The following is a 22,671-nucleotide window of genomic DNA, read 5'->3' as shown; positions in this document are numbered from 1 at the left end:
TAAGAGTTATCCCTCCATTAATAATCTATATTACCCTATTTTCTAAGTATTTTTTAATTGAAAATATATTCTTGTTACCCCTTGTCACCCTGCAGAATCCTCCTTTTAATTCATCAACCATTATCTCTGAAAAAACTATTTCTTTTCATCATTTTACTATTTCCATGTTTCTTTATTTCCTGCACCTGTTTATTACTGCCTCTCCTCCCCCTCTTTTTCCCATATCTCTGGCTTATATCCCTCTCTTTCTTGATATCTTCCTTTCCTCTTTTCTGCTGCGCCTTTCTACCTCTCCTGATTTCACAGGTATTCCCCCTTTTGATTTTCTTCTTAAATCTCAACTTTTTAGCCTTCCTTCTTTCCCCTCATCTTTGTAGTGTTCTTTGTGTTAATTGTCTATTTAAAATGGCTTCTCCTTGAGTCAACTCCTCCTCCTCTGAAGTTCCTTCTTCTTGTTCTTCAATCACCCTCTCCATTTCTTTTAACACAGAGCAAAGTGATTCGCCTCTTTCCTGTAGTAATTCTCTCATATTTTTAAGTTCCATTCTTAATTCACGAAGAGATATCATCATTACACACTCTTATATTTTATAATCGTTGAAGTCCACAAAAAACACTTTTACTTTCCTTCTTTCTTCTTCAAATTTTCTAAACTTCCCGATTGTTCCAACCCAGGTTCTATACCAAAAACATCTATCAATCCCACAGGCAGTCTTTCCTTGCTTCTTTCTTTATTCTGGTTCCGCTTTCACTTTCCAAAGTTCTTACTTTGTTTCAATATTTCTTTAACATTATATCGACATAAGTTCATACAGAAACAGGATGATTTCCCTTTTGTTTGAGTTTCAGTTATTTGTCAGAAGATGGCACTTTCCGTTATACAAAGTCTTCACCTTTTTCCCCTATTTTATTTATTTAGGGTTTTTTGAACCTCAATATTCCAGCACAATCCACTCCAATTTGTAAATGTTATTATTATTATTTTTTGACAATCTTAAGTCTAGCTTTATTTTATGCCTTTTCATTGCCAAAATATTTTAGTCCACTTTAATTAAGTCTTTAGTTCCAACTTCTTCCTTACTCAGTTCAAAGCCCTGCTTAGCTGTCAAAATTATTTTCTTATTTTTTTCGTGTCCCTTTGTATTTCCGCCACTCACTTTTCTTTTCTTAAAAGTTTGATGTTACCTTAATCCTGGGGTACTTTTGTTTAGTTGTTTCACCCAATTGTCCCGGCTCAGATGTTATCCACCTCTTTCTTCACTCCTGCACAAATCTTAGTCCAGCTGAGTCCTCTTCTTCGGGGTGGCCATTTTGGACCACTGCTTCAGTCGTCTTCAGGGGGAAAAAGACCAAGCCCAAGAGGGGAGATGCAGCTCCCCTCAACCTGGCTTGTGGCTTCCCCTTACTCCACTGCCCCTCCAAGGCAGCTTCAGCCCCTAATCGCAATGATCGGGGTTCTCCAACGAAAGAGCACAGACCATAGCTGCGGACAGTCGTGATCTACGGTCTGTCAGCGAGGAGAGCTCAACCTTGAAGTCCCTATGTGGTTGTGGATTATAACTCCCGTGTAAGTATTAGAAGAAGGTTCACAGTAGATAAACATATGCTTTGAAAGTAGAGCTTCCAGATTCAGTGCCAGGCAACTCCAGGTAGAACTGGAAGAGATCTTTTATATGAAATAATTAGGCATAGAAGATGAGGCTATCATAGGCATACAGAATAACAGAATAACAGAGTTGGAAGGGACTTTGGAGGTCTTCTAGTCCACCCCCCTGCTCAAGAAGGAAACCCCGTTTCAGACAACTGGTTGTCCAACCTCTTCTTAAAAGCCTCCAGTGATGGAGCACCCATAGGTTCTGGAGGCAAGTCGTTCCACTGGTTGTTATCACTGTCAGGAAATGTCTCCTTAGTTCTAGGTTGGTTTCTCCTGCCTTCAGGTGCTTTGGAGAACAGCTTGATTCCCTCTTCTTTGTGGCAGCCCCTTAGATTTTGGAGCACTGCTATCATGTCATTCCTAGTTCTTTTCATTAAACTAGACATACTCAGTTCCAGCAACCGTTCATATGTTTTAGCCTCCAGAACCCTAATCATCTTTGTTGCTCTTCTCTGCACTCTTTCTAGAGTCTCACCAACTTTTTTTATATTTTGGTGTCCAAAACTGGTTGTAATATTCCAAGTGTGGCCTTACCAAGGCATTATAAAGTGGTGTTAACACTTCACATGAAAGTTAGAATGTTTATAGGTAATGGCCAGTTTGCCAGAAAAAAGCCTCTCTTATGTCATTACTAGATTCTAGAATGGATTTCCTTCAGAATTATAACCCACCAGCATTTCTCTGACATCTAATTAACTTGACTTCTCTGTGATAACATCTTCCCTTTGAATCAACATTCCCCAAAAGATAAGAGTGGCCCCCACCTTGTTGCTTTTCAACAAAACTTTGGAAGACATGGTTTTGTTGGTAGACTTGGGGCCTCATGCAAATCAAATCAAGTGACTTGTCTGATTCTCCCAAGGGGTGGGCACCATGGGGTGAGGGCATGAGGTGATTTTTCAAAAAAAAATGTGGGTTTTTATGAATTTTTAATGCTGTACACTGCCTGGATTTACTGCATATGAGCCGGGCAGCTATATAATTTGTTTAATTAATAAAAAATAATCACAAGTGAAGATGTTGTACTCTCATCCCATCTTAAGCACCTAAGCAAACCCCACCTCCCTTTAAACATATGTATTGACAATCCCTGTCTGGGGGTGATAGCATCTTGTATATACTTCCATCACTCCTGGAACTGCTCACATTGCTTGCTAGATTTGTCTTACCTTTTTGGGAATGTTTACAGGTTGAATTAGATAGAATAAGAAATAAAGCTCAGCTTAATTTGCTGTAAAATGCTCTGCTACACCTTTTATGAAGAATGTAAAATCAAATGAAGGGCAGCTGATTACTGTTTTCATATACATGAGCAATTAATATATGTGTGGCATATGAGAAACAGCTGGAACAACCGGAACAACCAAATAATGTAATTTCAGAAAACTACCCACTCTTGTTGTTAGGGAGGAGTGACTTAAATTGCAGAAAATCAAATCAAGTTAGTTTACAATCATTTGCAGAACTGGCCCTTTTCTCCATGAAGAATTACTGCAATGTGAAGAATCTTATTGGAGGAACATTAGAGAGAATGCCTGTGGGTTGCTACTATATTTTTTAAGAGGCACTTGCGTTGCAGTGATAAATTCCTCATTCACATTCTTCCGTTTGGTTGGGTGTTTCAGAAACTAAACAGACCAGCATCCTCTAGGAATCCTATACTCATCAGCCTTTCCCTTACCACATTAAACATATCACTCCACAAGGAAGTAGACTGTCTGCATGTAGCAGTGTCAAACCCAAACCAGACTTAGGGAAAATGAGTCAGTCGGGAGAAAACAAGTTCATGTCACAGGATATATGGTTCAGAGCTATTTTGGCACCCATCAGTCTCTCCATGAATATGTGGTCATTTATTAAGCCACTGAATATGGTCATCTCTTTGATCATTAAAGCTCCTGTTAAAAAAGGAAGTAGGACATCAGTGACAATGGAGAAATTATCCAAATAGTGTAATCCCAAGAGCAGGGCAACATTGATTCCATAATGCTCTAAATGAGGGCTTTTCCAGTATTAGGACTTTGGAAAGCAAGCCATCAAGGTTGCTGCTATGACAAATGAGAACATTTGGAGAGATTTCAGTGTATTTGTTTATATTTAAATCAAGGGAGGGGGGTAAATTTTAGCCTTCTGTTTGGTTTACTGTTGGTGGGAAGAAAAAAATAATAATGCACAGTCCCAAGGAAACCACAGAGAGTAGAACAAGGCCCTCCATTATTAACCAAATTTGAAACCTCAGTAAACTTAGAACTTCAGTATATTAGGTTTAGGACTATCCTAGGAGATCACTAAGGAGGAAATCAGCTTAGAGCTCCCCCTTCTACATTAGTCTAAGGCAGGGGTGTCAAATGTGCATGGTCACGGCGGCATGACGTGACGTATCGGGACATTTTTCCCCTTCGCTAAACCGGGTGAGGGCATGTGACGCATCAGGCCCGCGGGCTGCAAGTTTGACACCCCTGGTCTAAGGTAAGTGACCATGTTCAAATTTTATGAGTCTTGCAATCATCCAGGTCTTTAGGTTTTGTTTTTACAGCTCGTCCAAAGATTGTTTTCAAGTAGATATTTTTTTGATGTGATAGAAAGGAAAAATTACACAGAGAGCAATATCTTAACCATACTTAATTTAATTGGGATTTTATTAGGCTTTAATTAAATGTAATTTGTCCCATCTTCTGCAGAATTTTCAGCATGCCATTCAAAGCGCAAGTATGGTCTTCATCCTGAGCAAAGCCATGGATCCCATTTAAAATCATGATCCTGCTTCACAGGATCCTAACTGATGACTGTGTTTATTCTTCTGAATTTGTGGAATTTGCTGTAATTTATCGAAGGTTAATATAGTGACAAAAATACATCAAAACCCATTAAAATATGATTTAAGATACATATTTTGAGAACGCTATTTTCCAAATATATATATTTATAGTAAATATTGTTTAAATCAATGGTCCTTAAATTGGGGCTTATTTGGGTTATCTCACCAGGCTCAAGGTTGACTCAGCTTTCCATCCGGTGGTGGGATTCAAAAAAATGTATGACTAGTTCTGTGGGTGTGGCTTGGTGGGCATGGCAGGAGAAGGTTACTGTAAAATCTCCAGTCAGAGGTGGGATTTTCTGGTTCTCCAAACTACTCAAAATATCCACTACCGGTTCTCCAGAACTGGTCAGAACCTGCTGAATACCACCTCTGCTTCCATCTTTCCAAGGACCCAAATTGTTGGGGGCAATATGCTGACTCTGTAAACCGCTTAGAGAGGACTGTAAAACACTGTAAAGTGGTATATAAATGCTATTGCTATTGCTATTTATATTTGAGTTGAGGATTCAGTTTGTGACTGCTGTTGCTAAGATACTTGTATAAAACAACACCATCAGTGGTGATAATGGCAATGACATTATGTGAGATCAGGAAAAGCAGCAATTTGATCTGGACGGAAATGATCAAATATAGAGTGATTCATCTATTCTGCCTATAGATATTTGGGTTTCCATAACAGTTGTGCCCACAGTTGTTTCTTGGCCCTGCTTATTATTGTTAATTATTGTTATTATTTCCAAGCCTTTGGGAAGGGATGGAATCATAAGAAGAAAGCTGACCAACATTGGTTATGACAAATAGCATCCCTTAATATTTAAAAATGAAAAGACCTCATAAGCATTTTTAGAAAAAAGTGTTGAGCGAGCGCATCCCAGAGCTTTACTTGAAGTGTATTTCCCCCTGGGGTGTAAAGGCATCTTACGGATTAATAGGGCAGGGAGCAAATTGATGGATGATATTTTGGAATTCATTGTTGGAATCCCAAAGCTGCTTTTTTGCGTGTGACTGGCTACCTAAAGTGACCACCATTTTGTGAGAGTGCCCATGACAAGATTTTGAAAGCCAGAGGTACGCTTTGCTCAAATTAAATGGAAAATCCTTGGTGATTTCCTAAGATGAAATTTGTGTATCCCATGACAACATTAGTAGCCCTTTGTAAAGGCAAACACTGGCATTAGAGCGAGCAATATATTCTGAATAAGCATGCTTCATTTCCCTGATCACCCTGATAGCACTGCTGAGTATGTTAAGATTTTATGAAGCTTACTTAGATTATATAAGCAATTACTGTGTCCCTTCAGCTAGCAATCCTTACACTTGTAGGTTGGTATGTAAAACCTGAGCATCTGATATTAGTTGATTTCACAGACTGTGTCATATGGAATTATGATACAGGTGGTCCTCAAGTTACAACCACAATTGAGGCCAAAATTTATGTTGCTAAGTGAAACATTTGTTAAGTGCCCTATTTTATGACTCTTCTTGCCACAGTTGTTAAGTGAAGCATTGCATTTGTTAAGTTGGTAACACAGTTGTTAAGTGAATCTGGATTCCCCATGGACTTTGTTTGCCAGAAGTTTACAAAAGGTGATCGCACAACACTGCAACTGTCATAGGTATGAACCAGTTGCCAACTATCTGAATTTTGATCACGTGACCATAGGGATGCTTCAACAGTCATAAGTGTGAAAAACAGTTGTAAGTCACTTTTTCAGAGCCATTGTAACTTTGAACGGTCACTAAATGAACTATGGTAAGTTGAGGCCTACTTCGACTGAGATGGCCAGTAAGAGGTTGTGCCTGTAAAACCACAAAAATGTATTGCACCAGGGTGGGAAATGGGACAAATTATTGGAAAGAAATGTCTTTTGTTCCTTGACACAGTCAAAGTTATGAAGTCCCACTAATTGTCATTTATTCTAAACTTAGTTATACAGTCATTACCTTTTTCTGCTATTATTTCCAAAATTATTGTTGTGTACATTATTTTCCCAGACATTGCATAGCTGCTTTGGTAACTCTTCAGGGTAGGGCTAGTCTCTCATGAGTGTGCACCTGCACAGCTACGAGTATAATAGATCCATATGTTGGTGTTTCTAAGAGTTATAATAATTCACAATTACATGAACAGATGGCCAGGTGTAGGGTTTTTGTGGGGTGTTTATTTGTCCGCATTGGAATCACTGGTTTTATTTCCTAAACATAAAGGGAGTTAATGTAGAAAGCAAAAATTATACAGTCTCTTTTAATGATATCTTTTGGCATTTCATTCATACCAACCAACCCTCTTTAATTTAGATATGAAGAAGAAATAAACAAACGCGCTGGGATGGAATTCAACTTCACAACACTTAAAAAGGTAGGCAGAGAAACATTCTTCAGATCCAAGCAGAGAAAAGCAATTCAAGGGTCTAGGTAGATAAATCATCCCGAGGTTTGATTGAGCTTTTATACAGATAACAGAATCAGAGTTGGAAGGGACCTTGTGGGTCATCTAGTCCAACCCCCCGCCCAAGCAGGAGACCCTACATCTTTTCTGACAAATGGCAGTCCAACCTCTTCTCGAAAGTCTCAAGTGATGGTGCTCCCAGAACTTCCAAGGGCAAGAACTGAGCTTTTTTTTAAAAAAAAAAAAGCATTTGAATTGGATTCACATTATAATTCAGTTTTTACATTTTTGAAGTTTTGCTTTGTTTTTCACCTTTTTAAAGCTCTTTATCATTGCTACAACTTTTTTCACTGCCACTTAGAAAACAGGTATAATCCAGAATGTAATATAACTAGATGGTTGTTATATTGTTCATGGAATGAACAGGTAAAAATCATAGATGTGCTGGTTTGGGACAGTGGTCATGAATTCTTAAAGAGTTTTGCATGATTATAACTTTTCCTCTGAAAAGCAATTTAAAAGAAAGGAATTCAGGTCTTTTTCAGGATCATCTAGCATTCACTACTGATTTTTTTAGTCAAGCATCTAATTATATTGAATCTATTTAATATATAATGGAGAATTTTCCACCATTTCCATTTCTAAACTTTTTAATGATCCTTGTCCCAGTGCAAAATTCACTTAGGCCAGCTCTAGAAGAATGATTTTTCAGTGTTAGTTGTGGTGATTTATGTGGTGCTTAAGCATCAGAAATTCTTATTAGGGCAGGCTGCTATTATTAACTGTAAATTCCTTTTAATTGTGTTCATCCTGTATTATACATGGTTGCCTTGTTTATTCCCCTGATGTCTTTCACTTATGATTAAGTGATGACTAGTGGGCCAGCCCAGATTCCTTTTATTTCCAGTATTATTAAAATATTGTGGAAATGATATATATGGTAGAAAATGAGACCTGTACAGGATGTACATAACCTGACTTCCCTAAATCTAGAACCCAAAATTTGCAACTTAGAAATGCAAGGCAGACAAATCTCACCCTCTGTGATGACCCATAGAGTCTCTCAAAATAACCCAAAACCCAAAATATACAATAAAGTCTGGTAATGCCTTCAACTTAACTTCACTGTTTTATTAGGCACAGTTTAAAGTCACAAAAGTAAATAATGAGGCAAAAAGAAAACCAAAACAAACCGCATTGACAAGAGTTCCGAAGCAAGCCAAGATAATTGATCATACATTCCAGGAAGATAAGGGAGGAGAGTCCATGGGAAGAACGCCAACAAAGATAAACCTCTTTCAAAGAAAACATTAAACTTTGACTCCAGCAATTCTGACTACGTAGTTACAAACTTATATACATAGCTCCCAGCTGCAAGCCACGATGAGGATCATGGTAATCTCCTCCTGAGTAGACCTCGCTTTTCCCTGATCCTCTCCTCCCTGCGTGACCTAGGACGGATGGATCCTCCTCTGATTGCTCAGCCGGCCTCTGCCCTTCCCCAGCCTCCTCCACCACCTCTGGAGCCACACTCCCACTCCCTGTTGGCTGTTTCTCCTTTTCCTCAGAGTCAGTCTCCACCAGGGGCACGACACCCTCCACCCAATCTGGGTTGGATCATTGCATTCTTTGAACAAAAAGCTATCCCGCTGAATGACACCTTGTCCCAAACAATGTCAGTGCCCCTCTGAGTTATTGCAATATCAGCAAGTGCTGCTTATTCCTGGTTAAAGTTATTGTATTTGTCAATTATTACTTATTTTTACACATTAAAGTACTGTATTTATAAATTGCTGCATGAATGCCATAGAATCTCTCTAGAACAGGGGTGTAAAACTCGATTTAATTGAGGGCCGCATCGGGGGGGGGGGCTGTTTCACCTCGGGTGGGCATGGCCAGCTCAATATCACTCATGTTGGGGACACCTGTGGTGGGCCGAGCACTCTGCTAGTGAAAAAGGAGCATTGGAGAGCCGTATGCAGTCCTCCAGAGGTCCGTTTTTGCTGGCAGAGTCACCTCAGGCCAGTACTTCACTGTTCCCAGGGCAGCCTCACAGGCCAGATCTAAGCATCCCATGGGCTGGATCCAGCCTGTGGGCCTTGAGTTTGACACCCCTGCTCTAGCAGATATGCCCCAAGACAGTATTCAGAATTTTTAAAAAATCCAATCCACAACCTCTAACCTCTCAGACATCAATATAAATGGTGACTTATGACAGTTGTTTAATGATGGTTTGAAGTTCTGATAGAACCCCCCCTTAAAAAGCATTCAGATTTGACAGCCCCCGCACAAAATCATGTGATTGCATTTTGGGTAATCAGCAAATGGGCCACATATATGTTTGCAGTGTCCCATGGTCCCATGCAATTTATGGCATTTAACTTCAAATTTCTAGCAAAAGATGCTAGTTTGTTCAACAACTGCAGATTTGTTTATCAAAAATGTGTAAAATCAGGTTGGTCATGTGGTGACCCCACTTATGACTTAGGACCATAAGTCCATGCTCAATTATGATCCTAAATCACCTGAATTTCAAAATGGCAATTATAGAAAGAGAAGACTCAGGTCATTTCTGTTCGTTTCTAAATTGTATAATTGCTGTATTACCAATGGGGAAAACAAGCATTTTGTGAAGATATCTCAAGGAAATTCCATTGGCAGAGATTTTTCTCAATTAAAATCAAAAATTCTGACCAAATGCTGTTTTCAAATGGCAGTGGCAGAATGCTAATCCTGCAAAGAACACTCTCTCCTTCCGTTTCTTGAAAGTGAAATTTATGTCAAAAACTCCAATTAAAGTGAACAGTTGCAAACTCTTTTTCTCTGATCTTCATTAATCCATAGGACCTGGACAATGGCTTTCTCCACAAGACAGAATTGGAATCAAAACTAAGTGGACTTCATGCTTGGGTGGAGTTAATGAATACCATCCATGAGCAGGTAAGAAAAAGAGAGAGAAAGAGAGAAGGAACGTTCTGGAGTGGAGTTAGTTTGCAGTAAATGTCTAATATCTAAGTTATTGACAGCTGGTATGATCATCATTTAACGAACACTGCTTATTTGAATTTTGGACATGCCCCAGGGAAAAGGGCACTTACTCCATGAAGGCCAAGGGTATGTTTGCACACCGGTGCTGCTTGTACTACTAGATGCAAAGAACATCACCAGCCCTAAAAATAGATGGAACTGACCTACATTGGGAAATTAAATAGCAGACCTGCTTTCCCCCACCGCCTGATTTTATCCCCTCCCTTTCGTGTACTCCCACAAGCACCTTACCATAAATATTTGAAGCTTGGAAAGATTGTTGACATAATAGAAAAACAAAGTATATAGTGACAATTATACAGATTTTCAGAGAAGGAGCTGAAAACTTTCATACCTGCATAGAGCTCCTCAGGCTTTGTGCCTTGGAGCATGTGCAAAGTGAATCAACTCCCACTCTTTTATTATTTTTATACTGGATTGCTGTCCTCCTTTCTGCTAATCATTAGCTTCATCACATGCCAGATCAAGTGTAACTTGCAATATCTTGTACACGTATCTTAACTTAATTCGAAGTTACATGAAGTAGCTAGGGTGGCACCTAAGAAGAAGAAGAACCAGTAATCTGTGTCAGTCACAGGCATTCCTGAGTGCACCTAGTGTGCAATTACATCTGTTACACATCCTAATTATTTTCACCTGGTTCAGTAGGGAACCCCCTGGTACTCGCTCAGCCCCTCTCACCTTCACTGATCTAGATATACAGTATATACATAATCAGACTGGAATTCTTCTTTCTCATAGCCTTGAGGATCTGTTTCTTAAAACAAGCCGTTATGAAATTCCCCCATCTTTACAGCCCTCTTATCTCTGTCAAGAATGGTTCACTGCCCTGCCTTGGCCTCTGAACTCATCTACAATCACCTAAGCTTTATTGCATTAAATACAATAAAGGGAAAATGCTGGAGGCAGGCTTGTTGATTGCTTGTCTAAGAAGTGCACGTGGGCTTCCCTTCTATGCTTGTTTCTTCCTTTTTCCATTTTATGTTGCATTAAAGGGTTTCCTTATTCTTACCCAATTGAGCTGCTAGAATTAAAAGCACTACTGGCAGAGGTAATTTGCTGCCCTGTCTCGTTGTATCCAGCTGTTAGTCCCAAAGGTGCTTTTTTTAAAGAGGCAACTGGACTTTCTGTTTTTTCTTGGAAGACATTTTGCTTCTCATCTAAGAAGCTTCTTGATGAGAAGTGAAACGTCTTCAAAGGAAAAAACAGAAAGTCCAGTTGCCTCTTGAAAAAAGTACCTTTGGCACAACCATAACCTGGATGACTGAGAATCTCCATAGATATCCAATTCTGTGTCTGTATATGATACTTACATTGGAGTATCTGCTTAGTGTTCCATAAGAACTTCAAGAGTGTCTTGATATTCCCCTGATCCCAAGTTTTTTTCTCTTTTGCCAAGCAAAAGAGCTGGGCCGACCCGAGCTTGGCTTCCCAAGTCCCTCCCAAGTCCCCTTCCCAAGGGGCCACCAGGAGAGACTGCAGCGTTTGGAGCTGCCGGTGCATTTGGAGATGTGTGGGGACGGGGACAGGCTGGGTGAGGGATGGAAAGGATGGGCGGCTTTGGGCTCTCTCCACTGGACCTGCTGGCCAGGGAAGCAGCGCTGCTGTTGCCTCGCCTCCCTGTCCGCGGATCGGTGGGTGCTATCACTGCCTCGGGCAGCCTCTCCCAGTAGCCCCTTCAGGGTCGGGCTGGAGGGACTTTGGAATCCAAGCTCAGGTCGGCCCGGCCCTTTCGCTTGGCAGGCGGGCATGTACCCACAGCTCATTCCTCCGGCTCTGCCCAGCCCACCCGGCTCCGGCGTGGCCCTGGTGGGATGAGCAGAGGGCCCGGCAGGGAGGTGCTCACTGCCTTGGCCAGAGCTCTGCCGCTGGGCAGGAGGGCCCGCCTGTCAGCTGCACTGGGCACCCCAAGCAAAGCTCTTCGCACTCTGCCCAGCGCCAGGCAGGGATGGTGGCTGGGTGCTTCTCCTGGGGTGGGCCGATCCTGCACTGTGGCCCCTGGAGATTTGCCTGCCCAAGTGGGGTTGGGCTGCCCTCTTGGGCAGGGGAGGCTTTGTCATACTAGTAGTAGGGCGTCGTTTTTAAAAGAATGGGCTTTGCCTTTGAACGATGCCCAGGAAGGTGGCAACAGGAGCGCCTGAAGCCGAATGTCTCCACCGGGCTCCAGTTGCAGAGAGGAGCACTGGCTGGCCATGCATGGCTGCGCCAAATACCGTGTGGCTGTGCCAAACGCCGTGGCGTTGCTCTAAATGCAGCGGCAGCACAGAGAGAAGGGAAAGCAATGGTGGCGGAAGGTCTCCCGATACGAAGTGCCCCACCAACGCCGAGGTCAACAGAGGCAGCACCATATCCGTGTGTGCAACAAAAGTACTTCCTAACGGAAAGTATATCCATTCATAGTTGAGCTTCCAGTGCTGAGTTGCAAGATCTAACCACTATAAACTTAATGTATGATTTGCATATTAATCTCAGCCTTTTGATCTAGGAGCTTGAGGAAGTGATGTCCCAGGTTAAAGATGTTTCAGTTGTGCTGGGGATTGATAACAACAGATACATGCCTGATCCCCACCAGATTGTGGAGGATGTGAGAGCTCAGTATGAATATTTGGCTATGAAAAGCTGGGAAGAATTGGAGGCACTCACCCGACACAAGGTATGTTCATGTACCATTAAAAGTTGTCCAAAGGACTTTTTGTGAACCTCAGTTGTACTGAATACCACTGAAAAGGAAAATAATTTATAGATGTTTGGTTTTGCCACAGCCCTCCATGCCTAACTGAACTTAAAAGCATGGCACAAAGAAATAGAAAATGGAGACCAATAGAAAATATAACAAAGAGATTCAGCAAGGTCAAGAAAGAAATAAAAACTGATATTAAAAAAAATCTGGATTAAATATAATAATGAGGCAAAGAATGAGAACAGAGAAGAAAATAAGAAAATTCATATGAACTCTAAAAAGAAAGCAGAAAATTAAATAATATTCAGATATAAAGCGTTTCATTATATTGTTTTAGCATATGGTCTGGGCATGTTGAGTCTAGAGTTCCAGATACGCAAGGGAGGGAGTTTTACTTTTGTGAATAAGGCCCTTGTAGATCACAAAATAATGGTTTGTGGGTGAGTGGGTGTTGATTTTATATTCCATGCTGTGGATGTTGCAAGAGGAGGGGGACAGGAAGCGTTACCGTATGTAATATTCTTTTAATTCTGTCCTTCAGCTGAATGAAAGAGAAGAGTTATGTGCTAAATATGGGGACCATCTCCTTAATGACCGGAGGGTGATTGCTGAGTTAAATATACAGATCCAAAAATTGAGGTCTTGCATTGTCTCTCTGAAAAGCCAGGTAAGAATGTGACTGGTAGAATATTACAAAATCACAGCCCTCCCCAAATACATAGAAATATGCAAATGAAACCTATGCTCTTGACAATAGCCTAGACGTAAAAAGAAAAGACCTAAAAATAAAATAAACATGACCCAGATCCCATATGTTATACATTATATGAAGTTCTGGTTATTTCATCTCATTTTGAAAGTTTTCATGCAAGAACAGGAAAGTGTTTGTAATCACATGAGAATATATTTGTTTGGTTTTTTTACTTCCTCCAAGTCAGTGTTGACTCCTGGCAACTGCCTGGCTTAATCCCTGTAATTTTCTGGGCAAGATCTTGGAAGTGACTTGCCCTTGCTTTCTTCCTAAGGCTGAGAATGAGTGGCTGGCCCAAGATCACCCAGCTAACTTTGTGCCTAAGATGGGGTTGGAACTAAGAGTCTCCTGGCTTCTAATCTGATGCCTTAACCACTAGGCCAAACTGGCTCTCAGAAGAGTGTCTGTGTGTACACTCACCTATGTATAAGTATAGATATATCTGAGGGAGATGGGCAGTTAAGAAATACGAAACATAAATAAATAGGTGTAGGAATAGGTTTAGGAATAGGTAGGTATAGGTATGTTTAATTTGGGTTTGTATGAATTTCATTATGCATGTTAAGGCTGCCATGATACAGTAAGTACCATGTTGTTATCTTAGTAAATTTACTACTCCCTTAAGTGAGCTGACACATATGATAACTATCAGTTTCCATCATCCCCAGCCAGATGTGCTGGAACTGAAGAGAAATGTAGCCCAAAACACTAGGCAGAAACCAGGCTGGGAGAGACAGAAATGTCTGCATTTATGACAGAAGTTTTTGAATATTAATATCTCAAAGAACAAAGGAGATAGAAATTACTACTGGAGAATTTAAGTCCGGGAAGCTCATCTGGCTATGTTTGCCCACTCAGCTTTGTTTATTTACTTGGTGTGGTTGATATAGAGTCTGATTAAGAAATATAATTATGTATGTTTTTCCTTTTCCTGTGTGGCTTAGAAGTATTCAAATTTGATGATTATCCAAGCTAATAGCAACAACCAAACTATTCCTGTATATTAAAGTTTATGGGGTAATAAAGGAAAATTGCAAGTGGTGGTAATTAGCTGGTGAAGATATATGAGCAGGCATTTCTCTATGACTGTGTGCTTGGAGACATGCCACAATTTATATCTACTACTGAAAGGACTGACATGCAGGAGTAAAGACATTTTTGTCTCCTTCCCAGTTCGACTTTTTATTTATTTCAAATGGGAAGAAAGAAGCGAAATAGGGGGTTTGAGACAAGCTTTTTCCCTTATTTGTGATGTTCTGTCTACTTAGTGTCTACATTTAGAGGAAAACATCAAAGATGCTGGTCTACAAGGAGAAACAGCCCTCAACGATGCCAAAGCAAAACTGGCAAAATTGGAAGATGCCCTTTATAATGCCAGGCAAGACTTGGCTCAGTTGGTTAAGGAGTATCAAGAGCTAATGAATACCAAGCTGGCTTTGGACATTGAGATTCTCACTTACAGGAAACTAGTAGAAGGAGAAGAAATCAGGTAAAATTGTTTATTTGAAGCTTCTGGCTATATAGACTGAAAAGAAAGCAGAGCTTAGGTGAATTTGCCTCCAAAATATCTGTTCAAAATTCTCCTGGGTGATTGAACTTCCTTCAGAAATTATTTCAGTATTTAAGCATCTGAGGCCTATGGCATGTCATACTGGGAAGTTTTTTTCAACATCAAAATTAAATTAAAAAATCAGAAAATACCAACAGAGTTATGGTGCATGAATGTGAAAATTTAAAGAAAAAAATATTCAGAATGCAACATTGCATTTCAAACATCAGATTCATATTTTGAATAGGAAAATTGAAACATTTGGCAGGTTTATAATACTTCTTGTTCTGAGAAAACTATAGTTTCTTTGATACAGACACTATGATGTATAGCTAGTATCTCCTGCCTGAAGAACTAACATTCTAGATCCTGCATGTTCTAGCATTAGATACTGACACTAGATACAGTTAATGTTCCGAATCCTAAAATCCTTGATCATTAAATCAGAAGTTTGACCTAATCTAATCCAGGTTCCTTTTAAGTCAAAGAATGAATTTAGTGTTTGTGTGGTGTTAGTGTGAAGAGAGTTCTTTCAATTTGCACAGGTTTGGTAGTTAATACATTTAACAAATATTAACAGTCTTCTGGGTGCTTAGAATTCCAGAGTTGCCTGTTCACTGGAATTCTAAAGATTGAAGAGTTCCAAAGAGCTTTGTATTTACTATCACTATTTTATTAAGTGCTAAAAAAAGGAGGAGGTGCCAGTGACAAATATTCTTTATATATATCTGCAATTCTTAAGGATGTGTCAGTGTAAGAAACAGGGTTTTTTTATCCTGGCATCAAGCATCCATTGTTCTAGGAACTGTTTAGTTTTCTAGGATGGTAACCCTCAAAGTTTCAAGAATTTAGGAAGGTTCCTAAATTCCTTATTTTTAAGTTTTGCCTATATTGCTATATGCTTCTTCTGAAAACCAGTATTTTACAGTAACATTGAGCTAATTTGTTGTTGTTTTAATCACAGCATGGAGTCTCCATCACCTGCATTCATTAGCAAAATCTACTCCAGACCAAAGCTCTGTAAGTTTGTTATTTAATATTTCTTTGAAATGATCATTTTTTTAAAAAGGCATCCAACAATTGTTCAAATCACATTTGTTTTCCAAAATGTTGAAGAACTGAATGAGCTGAGATTATGCAAAGCTAGTGGGATACAATATCAAAAATTTGTGGAATGCTCTTCAAAATTATATTAATTCGGGTGTATGAGTACTAAAAGCAAAAATAAAATAGAAAATAACATTAAAAAGGAAAAAAAAACTGTTTTGTATTTTGCCTTTGCAGTTTTACCTGACTCTGGCATCACAAATGTCCCAGATGTGGCATCAGGAGCAAAAGATTTGACAAATAAAATGATCCATAGTGGAAGCAGTTTGGTAACTGGATTTTCTAGAAGTCCCAATGAAAATGAAGCCCTGACTGAGACTCTATTTGCCAAAGCCCACAGTGGAACATGTGACAATATCCAAGAGGGTTCTGATTTTGGAAGTCCAAGTCATATAAGTGCAGAATTTATGTCTTCCAAATATTCCAGAACTCAAAGTGGCGAAAGCAGTAATTCCTCTGGATGTAGATACCATAGTTGTAGAAAACAAAGCGTACCAGTTGGTTACCAGTCTCCAAGCCAAAGAAGCAGAGAGTTTGCAGAGAATGCTTTTGCTAGAAATCACAGTGGTGGTATCTCAGAAGACAGCCTTTTTAGAAGTTACAGTGGGACTAGCGCGTCCTATATAGAAGGCTGGCTTTCTAGAAGCCAGAGTGATGAAAATGAATGCAGAAATCTTCATGAAAATGAAGGATATGCTGAACCTGTTTCCACAACCACAAATACTGAAGGTGATGGGGTCCTTGAAAGTGGCATTTCTGGAACTCACAGTGAGATAAGCAGGGACCTCTCACAGGTCAGCCTATCTAGAAGCCAGAATGATGAACCTGAACCTAGAGGCAGCCATGAAGAATTTATTGGACCTATACTTTCTAAAACAAGGAGCACTGAAGATGGTGGAGTCCCTGTAAGCATTTCTGAAAGCAACAGCAAGGCCAGCAGAAATAGTTCATTGGATGACTCTTCTAAAATACAAAGGGACCAAAGTCAAGACTCTGCAGATACTATCTTTAGTCAAGGCCACACTGAAGGTACACAGGAGAGCAACCTTCCTAATTCCCCCAGTAATAATAACACAGCCTACTTAGAGGGTAGTGCTTCTGGGAGCCCTAGTGGTGAGAAAAAAACTGTCTCAAAGGATGGTGGCTTTAGAACCCCAAGTATAAGAAGTACAACTTTAAGTGACAGTGTGTTCATCAGAAGTCCTACTGGTGTAGATGAAGATCTGTGTGAGGAGACAGATTTAAAAATTCATAGTAATGCAAGAGAAAGTGCTTTGGAAAGTAATATTTCAGGAGATCCTAATCCCAGAAAGGAAGAACTTCCACTGCCTGAACCTTCTGAACTCCACACAACAGAGAATACAGGCATCCCAGGTAACAATCCTGGCCCTTTTGTATATGGGAGAAAAAGCAAATCAGAGAGTGGTTTTTCTAAAGTCTACACCAACAGAAAAGGAGGCTTAACTCAAAGTGTTTTTGCTAGACCTCACAGTGTTCCTGATAAAGCTGACTATTCTAGCAGTCTGGCTGATGGAAGTGAAGGTTTCGTAAAAGCTGTGGTTTCTAGACTCAACAGAGGCATTTTCGAAGGTGGTTCTTCCAGAGGTCAAAGCAACAGAAGAGGAGGATTTGTAGATGCTGATCTTGTGAAAGACCAGAGTAAAGAAATCAAAGAAAGTCATGGGGATAAAAGTTGTCCAGATTTTGATGTCAGAAGTGCAAAGGAGGCAAAGGAAGGTATCTCACCATCTGGTCATTCCAGAATTGAACATGAGCAACCAGGCAGCTTCTCTAGAAATCTCAGTGATAATATAAGTCCTGTAGAGACCTCTACTCCTATTCAGGTACACAGAAGAAAGGAAGATGCTGCCGAACTTAGCTTTTCTAGAAGTCACAGTGGAGAAAGTGAGAGCTTTAAAGCAGCTGATTTATTATCAAGAAGTTCCAATGAAGAAAGCAGAGATACTCAAGAGGCTACTGGTTGTGACAAAGAAAATGAAAAATGTCCAGGGGGCAAGATTTCTAGAAACTACAGTTATACATGTGCAGTTACATCACACCCAAGAACTGAAACTGACAAGGCTGAAGATGTTCCAGAAAGCGGCCTAAATTAAAGTCACAGTTCTGAAAGTGGAAGGCTTTCCCCATCTGGAATTTATAAAGGCCAAAGTGGTGAAAGAGAAAATCAGTCTGAAGTTGTCCTTTCTAGAAGCTGCAGCAACACAAATTTCAATGAATAATCCGTGTATAAGCCATGACAACAGAAATGAGTGAAAGGCCAGCATCCTCACATCCCATTACCTTGGCCTTTGAGGTTTGCTCTGATGTGTATCAGTACTTTTCTTCTGGTGAACTGTTGTTATATCACTACCATTCACAAAGTAAGTGTCTCACAGACACATGAATAGGAATCAAATACCACATTCGAGAAGCTTAAGTTCATCTAAAGACTCATGGATTGTGGATGGGAATTCCATAAAAAGGTTTCTGTTATCAATGTAACAATAAGACTCAGAATTCTGCAGGCTTGAAGATGCTGACCCAAATCTTCTTTGGCTATTATAATTTGTGAGTCATGTTCAGAACTTTACTCATTTTTTTAATGCTATACTATATGGTGAGGGGACTAATATTGCAGTTGTAGTACAGATGTTAACTGCTACCAGTACAAAACATAAGCCAACAGTATATAATTTTTAACCAGTATTATTTACTATATGTTGTTTGTGGTACTTTTTCTGTTGTTTACATATATTATACCAAAATTTAAATATACATTAAAGCAAATAGCATGATGCTTTGCAAGAAAGCTTATTAGATGGAAGCTAGTTAGTCTAATTCACTGCTGATCTTTGGACTGATTTCAAGAATCCTCTTTTTGAGTTGATCCACTGAATTCTTAAAGACAAGGAAAAAAAATTCCATTTGCTCAGAAGGCTTTCACGAACCTTAGTGGACACCAGCAGTGAAAACTCAAAAACCAGTTCTTAAAAGTGCTGTTTAAGCTGAGTCTGTTATTAATCTGTTTTGTCTTGTATGCCTCAGCAGTCCCATAGGTTGTTTATTTGCACACCTATGCAGGTGGATAAGCGCAATCCAGTACATTGCCTGATCATTGTACAATCCCGTGCCTTGCATCCTTTTATCTTTGATTGTAACCTCTGAATACAGTCTCAAATTTAAATCTTCACTCAAGCCTTTGAACTGCTGATAGCATTTCAGCTGCAGATAATTGAAAAGAAATCTCATGCTTGCTTTTCAGTGATGGTAAATGTGTGGCTAGGAAATGGGTAGAAATATTAATAACAATAATTTAACTCTTATAGTTTTGTATAGCAATTTGCAGGCAAAATAGGGAGGAGAGGGAAAATGAAAAAAGTTTAGTTGAAAACAAGCTGAAGAAGTTTTGTCCAAATTCAGCTCCTATTGACTATCAAAATACAACCACATTATGTTTATGCTAGCATGGTGTAATTCTGGGGACATGGCAAGAGGTGGGTGAATATTTTTTATATATTTATATAAACCTAGATAGTCATATGCCTTTTCTTGTATTTTCAAACTATAACTGAAATTATAAAGCTGAAATTGGGTGCTGATATTCAAGGATTAGGCATCTGGTGATCAGAGCTAAAAAGAATGTTTAAGAAATTACAAATACAGGTTAACCATAGATTAGTTGGTTGAGCTGGCTGGAAGAGAAGTTACATTTCTTCATCCTCTTATTCCTATCTGTGATGGTACAAAAGTTAAGGGCCTGAGTCTCAGGTTTGTTGTAGGATTGAATTTGATGAAAATGCACTACTTCCAAAACAGAGTTGTTTATATTTAATTACAAAACCCCGTTATTTATATTTAATTCCAGATGTTGCATTAATGTCATTTGTCTCCCAGTTCTCCATCAATTAATCAGCCATCCATGATGTTTGACATGAGCAGGAATTGTATCACATTTTGGCCATTTGGCCAGGGCAAACCACACATGTGATTCCACCAGATGTTATGCAGCAAATGGGGCTGTGTCCCAATGCTGTTCAGACAGTTAGATTAAGGATGCCTGAAGATAACTGGGGCTTGGAATAAATGTAAGAAAGCCAATTAATAGGCAAACATGGCCAAAAGTAGTGCTTTCTTCTTGTTGTTATTAGTTACGAAGTTGTGTCCGACCCATCGCAACCCCATGGACAACATTCCTCCAGGTCTTCCTGTCCTTTGCCATCTTCTGGAGTCCATTTAAGCTCACACCTATTGCTTCGGTGACTCCATCCAGCCACCTCATTCTCTGTCGTCCCCTTCTTCTATTGCCCTCAATCTTTCCCAGCATTAGGCTCTTCTCCAGTGAGTCCTTCCTTCTCATTAGATGGCCAAAGTATTTGAGTTTCATCTTCAGGATCTGGCCTTCTAAAGAGGAGTCAGGTTAGTGCTAGAATCCACAAAAAGGAGAATGTTTCAATTGCTGAACAAAATGGCTGAATAATTGGCTTTTTTTGCACTAGGCCCTTTGATTACTTCTGAGTTTTTTGCTACCATAAATTAGCAGAATTCTCTTCCTACAATCCCACAAACCTCTAATTGATATCTTACCTTTCTGTAGTTTACTTGTCTTGTGTGCCATGGAAGGGAATGCAATTCCCAGTATTAGATGTATAGGTTATAGAAACACAGAACTGTATAATAACCTGGGCAGTCCTAAAGTCACAGATGAAGCTAGATCAAATGATGGGAACTAATAACAAGCAACTGCAATTTTATGCATACATATATAGGACTGATTAGTTGGTTGTTTACATGTCTTCAAGTAGTTTTTGACTCCTCGGGATCAAATAAATCCACTGTTAACATCTCCCTGACCAAACATGCAGTACAGAAACAAGCTGAAGAAGGGGAAGAATGGTTCCAACACAAATATGATGAAAGAATGACACTTTGTGAAACTAACTTACCTTGCAACTTTATGCAACCTGAAGTCAGGAAACTGCACCGAGGAAGCAATCAACCATGTGGGAAATCAGGAGAGAAAAAGGCCACAAAAGTTGTGTGATTGTCCTAATGATGGTTATTTCACATTCCTTAATCTTGGTAAAGAAAACAGTAAATGTAGTGTTTAAAGTTGCCTTTATCGTAAGGATCCATAGTGGTGTGTTCGCCCATTTCTAAAGCAAGGGTTTTAATACCTGTGTATAAACTGTAATTGAGAATCATAATTGTGCTAACAAGGAAGTAGTAAATGAAAAATCAGAAATTATTATCTGGTGATATTTTTGGTATTTGACAAAATAATATATTTGTAGCAATTATTTTGGTCTTACCGAAATATAGTCCTTTCCTACGTGCGCTAAAATTAAAGCCCGTTATAGCTAGCATTTCTATGCACTGGGATCAGACATTCATGCCTCTGTATTGTTATTTAAATACCATAGATGCACAGGTGAATGATTTTATTAAACCAAGATGTTAAATAGGTCTTCATTCCCATAACAGTCAAGGGCACTTCTAAACAATGAGGTTTTTGGTCAACAAACCCTTCCAGTTATGGTTTAAAGAATATGTGATATTTCTGCGCCATTCTCATCAGTGGTGGTATTCTACCGGTTCGGCCCAGTTCTACGGAGCCAGTAGCGCCAATGAGCAGGGGAGAGTGAACCGGTTCTCTCCACCGCTCTGCTGTTGGGCCCGCCCACCAACCCGGGCTCACAGACTCACCTTTATTCCCTGCTTTTGAAGCACAGCTGCTTTGCGCAGCGCAGCGGAGTGCCGCGCGGCAGCTGCTGAAGTGACAGCGAGAGTGCAGGCTTGCAGGAGGTGAGTTGGAACACCTCTGCGCCTGCACAAACACTTCTGTGCCTGCGCAAAGTGTGCACTTTGCACACACGCCCACGCAAAATGTGTGCACGTGTGCAAAGCGTGCCCACCAAGCTACACCCACCGAACCAGTGGTAAAAATCTTTGAATCCCACCACTAATTCTCACCATTGCAAAAATATGGTTATTACGACGTTGGGCATGATTCCATTCAAGGCTCTGTTCACTGAGAAATTTTGTCAGTCATCTACATATTTCTCCTCTCCCCATTTTCATCAAAAATACAAATAATCCTCCACTTACAACAGTTCATTTAGAGACCATTCAAAGTTACAATGGCACTGAAAAAAATGAGGTTTTTTTCACACTACAGCATCCCCATGGTCACCTGACCAAAATTCAGGTGCTTGCAACTGGCTCATATTTATGACGGTCGCAGTATCCCAGGGTCAGGTGATCACGTTTTCTGACCTTCTGATAAGCAAAGTCAATGAGGAAGCCAGATTCATTTAACAATCATGTTACTAACTTAACAACTGCAGTGATTGACTTAAAAAGCATAGCAAGAAAGGTCATCAAATAGGACAACTTCACTTTACAGCTATCTCACTTAGCAGCAGAAATGTGAGGGTCAATTGTGTTTGTACATTGAGGACTACCTGTATTTGGTGGCCTTCTGAATGGGGTTCTTTTACAAGCTAGTGTATTATGCTATTGCAGGAAGGTAAATAAGCTGGACTCTACCACTGAGAGTATGGAGGTCCTCTCCCCCTGGTGGGAAGTATCTCAAGTATTAGGATTATGATGTTCACTGCTTTGTGTTGCTGTTCCTAAGTGACAAAAGAAACAAGCACTGAATCAATTGTAAGA

The 22,671-nt window shown here is 39.8% G+C and overlaps 1 protein-coding gene across 1 annotated transcript in view; it reads left to right on the top strand.

Moving 5' to 3' along the window:
* LOC113447306 (uncharacterized) overlaps nt 1-21,237 on the top strand; it is a 43,427-nt gene extending 22,190 nt beyond the window's left edge. The window contains exons 3-9 of the mRNA XM_026717407.2: nt 6,774-6,834; nt 9,709-9,804; nt 12,398-12,565; nt 13,134-13,259; nt 14,612-14,832; nt 15,857-15,912; nt 16,177-21,237. Of these exons, the coding sequence (XP_026573192.2) occupies nt 6,774-6,834; nt 9,709-9,804; nt 12,398-12,565; nt 13,134-13,259; nt 14,612-14,832; nt 15,857-15,912; nt 16,177-18,113 (2,665 nt within the window). The 3' untranslated portion in view covers nt 18,114-21,237. The remainder of the gene's footprint in view (nt 1-6,773; nt 6,835-9,708; nt 9,805-12,397; nt 12,566-13,133; nt 13,260-14,611; nt 14,833-15,856; nt 15,913-16,176) is intronic.
* The last annotated feature ends 1,434 nt before the right edge of the window (nt 21,238-22,671 follow it).

Source organism: Pseudonaja textilis, chromosome 2, assembly GCF_049901715.1.
Source record: "Pseudonaja textilis isolate UNSWEBS1 chromosome 2, rPseTex1.2, whole genome shotgun sequence".
In the NCBI taxonomy this organism is placed as follows: Eukaryota; Metazoa; Chordata; class Lepidosauria; order Squamata; family Elapidae; genus Pseudonaja; species Pseudonaja textilis.
This window is presented reverse-complemented; position numbering and strand designations above follow the sequence as displayed.